The 9,175-nt window shown below is 38.9% G+C and overlaps 1 protein-coding gene across 1 annotated transcript; it reads right to left on the reverse strand.

Moving 5' to 3' along the window:
• Positions 1–4,376: 4,376 nt before the first annotated feature.
• Positions 4,377–5,198, reverse strand: LOC117949072 (myoD family inhibitor-like). Its single transcript, XM_034879086.1, has 2 exons — positions 5,195–5,198; positions 4,377–4,735 (listed from the first exon to the last, which is right to left on the reverse strand). Exons 1-2 carry the CDS (start codon positions 5,196–5,198, stop codon positions 4,464–4,466), a joined length of 276 nt encoding a protein of 91 aa, XP_034734977.1. The 3' UTR covers positions 4,377–4,463.
• Between the last annotated feature and the right edge of the window lie 3,977 nt (positions 5,199–9,175).

Consider the following 9,175-nt stretch of genomic DNA (forward strand, 5'->3'; position numbering starts at 1 on the left):
TTGTTAGTTTTTCATTATTCATAAATACTGTAACAGAATACATATAGGAAAACATTTATGACGCCTGTAACTTACAGAAAACTCTAAAGTTGTAAATAAAAAAACTAAACTTGAGTTTGGAATGGAAGTTTTTGTAAATCCATCACAAGGTTTGCTGTTAAGGAGTCTTAAATCTAATGTGATTTGGATTTAATTCATCCTTAACAACATCGTATAACACAGAAAAAAGAGAAGAAAACATGATATATATATATATATATATATATATATATATAAAACAAACACATAAAATTGAAGCATGACATTAAATAGATATTCTAAAAGTGAATATAACTAACTTTCCACAGTGATCCTTACCTGCTCCAAAGAGTCAGAACAAAGACTGTGCCACTGTTACAGTACGGATTTCAATGTTATAACATAAATATTTAATTATTGTAGGCGTTACTTATTATACAAATGTACATATACTTGTATATAGTATTTTCACAGTAGGTCTCCCCTTTTTTCCATTTACTATAACAAAAGGTTTTCACACCTGTTTTTAAAACCTCCAAAAGTATCAGACTCAGTAGTTTAGAACAGGTGATTAACTGAAACTGATATCACAATCGATAGTTCTGAACAGTATTTGCTTATTAAATTCAGTGGAGCTGTGGAAGAAGAGTATATATGTTTAGTACTGATCTCTTCTATTACTCCATACTTTGCAATTATTGTGTGCAGAACTCGCTTTAGATTCCAGGTGTGGTAACTTCAAGAATAAAATGCAGCTTGCTGTCAATATTTCATGCATAGCCATTTCTAACCCAACCCTTATTAGCTATGTTTTGATGTACATCACTTTATATACACACACACACACACACACACACACACACCCTCCTCTCCTCTCACACTCCCAAACACATGGAACTTGATAATATGTGCTGGTTTAGAAACCATTCCCCTCACTTATTAAAATGAGACAATGTGTTGATGATTGCCCCCCTCTGGTGTGTCTCTCTTCCCTTTGATCCGTCCTCTCTGCGTCAGCCTCAAATGTTATATTCAAATCTGGTTACATTTATTTTTGTTTCCTTTTCAGCAGATGGGCACATCTGACAGACTGACTATTAGGTGTTATTATTTCCCCTTTTTTTCAATAGCAGCCACTTCATACACTACACGTAAACCTTGTTTTGATTGAGGAGGTTACAACCATTGTCATAAAGAGTTGGAGGCAGGCGAGAATACAAATAGAAAGATTCGGATAAAAAGTGTTGGAAGGGTTGTTTTGGAAAAGCAGCTCAGGTTTAAAAGACACCGCTCCTCACTGGGTCGTCCTCCATCAGTGATGCCCGGTCTTGTTATCTCAGCCTGCCAGTCCAACAACGAGAAAAAACTAAAAAACAAGGTGTCTGTTTGCAACCTCAAGCTTCCGACACATGACGAGGTTGTCACCCCAACAGACCATTGTATTTTTAAATCTTATTGCCACGATATGAATGTGCAAATGTATCTCTCAAACTTAATTTTCTAGCAATGCTTCAATAAGAGCATTTTCTTTTTATTTTACATTTAATCATTTACAAATTGCACCTAACTGCCCAGATTGATCAGATTGTTCTCTTAGCAGCTATAAGTCTATAAGTCTGAATCTGACTATGGTCTGGATTGCATGATACTTCTGGAATATTAAACCATACATCATGCCAGTCAAGTTCAACCTTCAGTACTGGGCACAGTTCTAACTTAATGGATTTTTTTATTTTTTTTTAGACTTTAACATTTTAGCTACGTCTTCTTTGTGTATTTGCTTTTTTACGATTTACATTTTATAATATTAGTATTTTAATATTAAAAAAACAGAGTTGCAACTAATGGTAATTATACATTATTGAATAGTCTGCCAACTAGTTCTATGTAATTGTTTGGTCTGTAAAATCATAAATTGCCCCTCTCTATTTCTCAAAGCCCAATGTGATGTCTTTGAAATTAAAGATGTATTAAATCAATTTATCAATGCATAAACACTGAAAAGACAAACGTTCTCACAATTGAGAAACAGAACCAGAAAAGATTGTAGTTTTTACTTGAAAAGTAACTTAAATTATTTATCTATTAACTAAACAGTTGCCAATTAATTGTCATTTGGTCGACTTAATTACAAAGCAGAATGTTGTCCGTTTACTGCATCTAATCACACCCAAAACTTTTAGTTTTATTGTTTTGGCCACCATGAAATGAAAAGCTTTCACTAAAAAAAAAAAGCAATTGAAGTGGGGATTTCTAATCAAAACTCAAATGCAAAAATATACATCCATTTTAAAACAATACCGTATATTACTGTGTGTCTGACACATATATAGGGTATGAATTGACTCTGACAATATCAGCTGTTTGTGATTTGTGGAGGCAGACATCGGCAGTGGGTAAAGGGTGTGACAAATTGAGGGGGACAAGTGGAACAAACCTGAGTGTTTATTTGTTGCTGTATGCTCGCCATGCTCTAAATTGGACGTCACCGCTCTTTCTTGTCACTAGCAGAATCCAAATGTGTTATGGGCAAAAAAAGATACTTAAATTCGATTTACTCGCTCTAACATGATTTAAATGAGCCTCTTGGCTCCCTCGGACAGATTGACAGCACTGTCTTTATCGCCGCTTTGTTTTATTTTTGGATGTTTACTCTGCCTCTCTGCTGTCATCTCACACGACGACTTTAAAGGAGCCGGCTTCGATCTTCCAAGATCTGGAGAGAATGAGCATCCTTTTATGTTCTAAGCGCTTTATATGACAAATATGAAAAGGGATTCAAGAGAGAGCTGACAAGTTTTTTGTCGCCCTGTTCCTTCAGCTGCAAAGAGCTGCGCAGGGAGAAGTCAAGCCTGCAATCTTATAACATGAGAACCCTTACAAAACTGAGCAAAGAGGTAGACCTTCTCATTCAGGGTCTTGCTGGGTCAAATCTGTACTTGATGTACAGACAAAAGGCTTTATTTCTGTAGAATAAAGCCTGAATCGGGACTGTTCTGTAGCTTTTACAGGATGCCGTGCAGCAAGTAGGCATCTGTGCTTGTTTATAAAAGATTTAAAAAAAACTGGTTGTGTAGCAATGTGATCAAGCTCCCCACTGGAGCATTAATGAGTCCCACTCTGGCTTCAATTTCATCCACCTTGGCTATCCAAAGAGATTTAACAAGCACAACAAATGACCTCGACACATATCCTTTAATTTTTCAAAAGGACCTTGAATCTCTTTTCCACATAATCAACCAGAAGATAAATAATGCAGCTATTCCTTCCTCTTGTCAGCGTGGTGGCAATAAGATGAGAATGCACAGATGTTAAAGAATTAGTTTGGGAAATACACTCATTTACTCAAGATTGCCACCACACTCATGCCCTTTGGTTCTTGTAGCCTACTAATAAAACCAAATATAATGTTTGATTAGTGAAATTGGGAGGTGATTAGCTTAGTGTAAAAACTGGAAGTGTGCGGAAATAGCTAGTCTGGCTCTGTCCAAACATCTTGTTTAATCAATATGAATAAATGCCCATTTATGATTTAACAAGGAGTAACAGCACATGACTCTTGAGGTTGCCAGTCAATAAGCAGAGACACGGCACCAAAGTGCCGGGTGAGTGAATAAATAATAAAATATTGTCAACTAAAACAAGAACTCCCTCTTAAAACACAAATTGTGGGCGCCCGGGCAGCTCATCTATTGGAGAACGCGCCCATGTGGAGAAGCTAACTCCCTAATTTTCAGGGGATGCGTAACGGCTGGGGATCGGCTCCGTGCTCCACCGCCCGTCAATAACCACCAGGTACGGATGTTACGGAACGACTGACAGCTGAAGTCCCTGGGACCCACAAGATCTCGCAAATTCATGTAGAATAGAACCACATAAACAGTTTGTTTCCATCCAGAGGAGTAGAGGGCAAACAACTCTACAGTGTTAATTTTCAAATAAAATAGATCGTGCTTATCATATTTACCTGCAGTACACCTTGAAAACACAGCACAGAGTTGTTTCCCCCATCTTCCAACCTTTACGCTAAGTTTAGCCAATGAACTCCCGACTTGCTTTGATGGAACATGTGTACAAAAGTGTTTTTAGTTGTGCAACAGAAAACTCAGATTGGACAGATAGTCTAGCTAGCTGTCTGGATTCACCCTGCAGAGATCTGAGGAGCAATTCACCATTAATCAACCGGAGTTAAAAATCCAACACAAAGAAAGCAGAAGGTGACGGACATCCGGCCGAAAAGAGGGAAATCTAGCAGGATTTCTGGCAGCAACAAATCAATACCAGAAGTGGAATGTCATGGATATAAACCATAAACTGTATATATTTCAATACATATACGTATTGCATATTGCAGACCATTGCAGTATTAATGAAACCCACATTGACTTTAATGTCTGTTGTTTTAGTCTCGTCATGTCTTGTATGTTAGCCCTCCTAGCCGCCTCCTAGCTGCGATGGCAGATCTCGCAGCACTCCAGGCAAAACTCCAGACACTGGGTTGGCTCGCAGCATGACTCCACCAGCACCGAGTGGCAGTGGGCGTGGCAGTTGAGCTCCTCCACAGGCACCTCCTGAATGGCCGAACAGCAGCGGGCACAGGCGTGGCAGCAGCAGGAGCAGAGGGTGTGGAGGCAGGAGGAGCAGGCCTCCAGCAGACCCAGGATCAGCACGGAGCACCGGCACGACAGGCACGCCAGCAGCAGGTGAAAACATGAGTCTGTGGGTGAGGAAAATGTCACAGAAGAGCCGATGGATGTTCTAAAAGCCTGTCAGACGCCATCAAAAACGAGGATTAACAATTCCATTAACCCTAAATTAATCTTTTACATGTTTATTTGTCGTGCCAACTAGAAGTTGAAAGAGAAACTACTCTTCCGCAGTGATCAAGTGTGAATGTGTTTACTTAATCACAGAGCTTCGTGCAGTCCTCGGGGAAAATAAAAAAGGCCACCAAGGCTGCCAGTGATGAACAACGAAGAAGAAGCTGTCACAAGATAATTGCACTCCCACCCAAATTAGTTGCAGATGAAATTGCATACATTAACCCCACTTGGTGTGTTACAGTGCATCTCTCGCGATCCTAACCGTTGCATTGTTACTCGGCTAGCGATTTCATCCGTACAAGGACCAGATAGTGAGTGAGCTCATGCAAATTGAGCTGTTTTATCCTGTTTACTCATGGAGGTAAATGAAAAGAAGATGGCAGAATTCCCTGGGGAGTGGGGTTCAGCGCATTCCTGCTTAGCCGCTCAAATAATACACCCCTGCACGTAACTTATGCTAATATCTCTACGTGTGTAGATGAAAAAGGAGCATTATGTATTACCGTATTGATTTAATGCAGAACTTCATAGAGATAACAACATGAACACAAGGATAAACAAGGAGTGGCCCACTGCACGCTTTGATAACACTTGAAGAAAGTCCAGCAGTTTGAAAGTCTTCAAGGGAAACTTTTTGTGGAATAAGATAGATTCTTTGAAGGTTACCATAGACTGTATGTATATTAACAGTCTATGCTGGTACCAAAAAATTATTTGAATGTTTCACATGATACCATATTCATTTCCAGCAATACACAGTGTAAGCAGAAAATGCAGAAAATCCATGTTATGTACTTCTTCACAAATTAAATAAATGCCCGGCTTACTCGCGTTTTTACTTGTTTTCAAGGGGTATTCACCCCTTGATCTTAGCCCTAGCCCTTGTTCAAAAAGAGTAATGAAGGGGTAAGGGGTAGGGGTAAGATAGAGAAATGAGATTTAGCCTAACTGACATGTGACGTGCATTCTTTTTTAGAAAACAATTAGTTTTTAGAAACGTCTCACGATACATTGTCTCTACAACTGTATTTTTCAACTTTTGTTTTTGGTAAAGAAGGTAAAGAAAATTGCAATACTCAATGCTATTGAATCGTCCAGTCCTGTTCAAACAGTATGAAAGTGAGCCTTATTCTTGTGCCTACCAGCAGATGTAGCAGTAGGTAGATGTGAGCCAGCCACTCTGGCCCTGCTGCGTCTCCTGCTGCTCCTGCTGTCCACCGAGGAGCTGGAGCCCTGCAGTCGGCTCAGGAGAGGGGGGAGTCTGTGTTCTGGGACTGTGAGCCCACATCGCGGGCAGGTGGGCTTCTGGAGGTCGGACTGAGGCTTCTTCGACCCCGCTGCCTCCTGTGAAGCCTGTGCTGGTGTGGCTCCAGCAGGCAGAGGCTGAGCTACAGTAAAGATTGTCTTATTGATCATCACAGAACAGGAATAGAATTCCTTAATAATCACATTTTTGGGTGAGCACTAAAAAAATTTGACTGAACATTCTCACTAAACTCATAATGTTGACTCTATTCTCAGAATTCTGAACTCAAATAAAATGTTCACACGTGGCCCAAATCCTCTTCCATACAGGAATGTATCGTTATCTCCAGATGTTTTGGTTGTGGATAGCGCCTCGTCAAGAGTCACAACATTTAAATTAGGTCATTGTGTTGTTTGCTGTAAAGGTCTCACGGTGTCCACTTACTGCTGATGAGGTCAGTGGGGATGGTATTTCCTCTGCTAACAGGCTCACGTGCTGAAGGGATTTCCCGTGGTGACTTTAAAGACGGACTACCTTGAGCCACATCAAAATAAAGTCATGTTAGCTGCAAAGCTATCATAAGATGTCACAGATTCCTCAATAATTTGCTTACATTGTGTCACATACAAACAGTAGACATTTATCAAAGTCATTACCATTTAATATGAATTTTGTAATCCCGCTTTACAGAGTTTCTAACTCTCACATCATAAATTAAGATGGTTAGATGTCCAATGATGTAATCATTGTGTTTAAGGGTTTTTACCACCCTGCCCTGATGTTTTTTGGGTGAAACACTAAAATCTTTTTACATTGTTAGGATAAAAATGACAAACTTTACAGATAAAGAATAGCAGCACAAACTATTGTCCCTTTGTTTATCAGCTGAAGGTTAAAAAAAACATCCAGAGCAGCAGTGTGTTTGTTATTAATGAATATAAGTTATTTCAGGTCGCATCCTGAGTACTTGCCTTTCGTCGGTTTGCTCTGTTCCTTCGTCCCGTCCACAGGTAAATGTTCTCCTGGTGACATGTCTGATGCTCATCACGGCTCAGGATCTCTGTTTCACTTTTTTCAACGATTCAGCTAGTTCATCCTCCTGCTTCTGTCAGCACCAAGAGGTCAGGAAACCTCCAACAACACCCAACATGCCGGCCTGAGTCACCGCTCCGGAGACTGTGAGCTGTACTCTGTGAGCTGTCCTCGGTGTGTGTTTGGTTGTTGATCAGTGACTTAATAACACTCCCCTACCCAGCAGATCCCTGAGTGGCCGCTCTTAACATTCTGATCACAGAACAGCAGCGACAGCAGAGGGCCGGTTGTGTGACTTTAGGTTGCCTTCTCTGTTCTGCTTTTAGTCACCTAACACAATGGAGACACATACCCCACAAGTGTGTTAGCTGAATACGGAGACTGAATGCAGACACACACGCACACACACTTCATGTCAAAGTTGTATTGTATACAAACTGGCATTCTGTATGCAAATGAATGCAATTACTAAATTTGCTCTGTATATAGCTCATGCCTTAGAATTAATAGTGTGTAAGTTTATTTATGTACCATGCCAAACATTTGGCACATCCCACATATTAAAACAACAACACATTTTCATGTTAAACACATACCGTACAGAAAAATTACAAAAAACACCAGTTATAAAATGCCCTTTTTTACTGTATGCTTTCAAATAACATTTGCTAAAATGCATGCAAAATGTCAAATAAATGATCATTAAGGCACACAAATTAGCAGAATTAAAATTGATATTGTTAATTTTTGTTTGGCAAAAAAACATTAATTCAAGGTCCACTTACTAGTTTTTAATAAAATATCATGGTCTTCTTCTGTGGATGGAGTTAGCAAACTCCGTGTTCGTGGGCTAACTATCTAAATGAGTCTAGTCATTTGTTACCTCTGACACCCATTAACATGCAGTAGAATATGAATGTATATTCGTATAGGTAAAACCCTATGGGTCAATTTTAAGTAACTTATTTGAGAGCATAGTATTCTATCAATCACTAGTTCTGAGTTTGTATTTCAACTACAAAATTAATTCATGCATTAATTATAATTATTAGTATATAATGACAGTCAGTGACATTTAAATCTTTGTATGTGGAGATTGTTTTCCCACAGATCTCATGAAGAAATGGGCCACATGGGCGACAGCATCATCATTACATGCTGACGAGAAGATGAACAGAAACCAGCCCTCTCCGACAGGCTGGTGACTTAGTGCTGTCACAAGTGCTGCGTTGAAAAACATGTTGACTTGCCCGCCTTACGGTGAGTATATGGCACATCAAAGCAACACATAAGTGAAGCTGTTGAAGTTGTAAGCACCATGCTAACTTTCAGTCAGTGAACGCAGCGTAGAGAGGCAGTCAGAAGAAAATGTCATCTAATAGGCTGACAGCAAATCAAAGGCAGCCCTGAGAGGCAACAGCAAACTTAAAGCTAACTGGTTATCAGCAAAGACAATTACTGACATTAGTCAAAACAGGAAGCAGAAAAATCCGAGGCCTTTGTTCTGCATTTGGAAGAGAAGTCTACAGTAATCGCTTTACTTCATGGTGTTTGTCAGTGGATAAGACCATTGTTTATCCATGTTATTTTTATTTTAGCATTTTTCATGACAATGTGATAAAAAGGAGGATCAACTAAAAGCTTTTTTATTACAACAAACAACCATATGTATTTACAAAACTTCTTTAAAAAAGATTGTTTTCAAAACTCAATCTGCTGTTTATATGATAATTAGTATTATTATTTTCATAATATTTATTCATGCATAGTTTAAAACACACATTGCTAAATAAACATTTCAAACTTGCCTATTGCAGCTATATTGTGAAGGATTTGGATTGTATTTATTAATATCTACTATGTAAATCGATCTAAAAAGATTATCTAATCTATGTTTACTTTGATTAGATCATTCTAATTTTATATTAGGAATATCCCAAAAACATAAGACCTGAACACGACCCTGCTACTGCTTTTGACATTCAGTGGAAAAAAAGGACGTTTATATTTACTGTATTCTGCTGCTTAAACAGGCATGAGCGTGACATTACAAATG

The sequence above is a fragment of the Etheostoma cragini genome, chromosome 8, assembly GCF_013103735.1.
Source record: "Etheostoma cragini isolate CJK2018 chromosome 8, CSU_Ecrag_1.0, whole genome shotgun sequence".
Taxonomy (NCBI): domain Eukaryota; kingdom Metazoa; phylum Chordata; class Actinopteri; order Perciformes; family Percidae; genus Etheostoma; species Etheostoma cragini.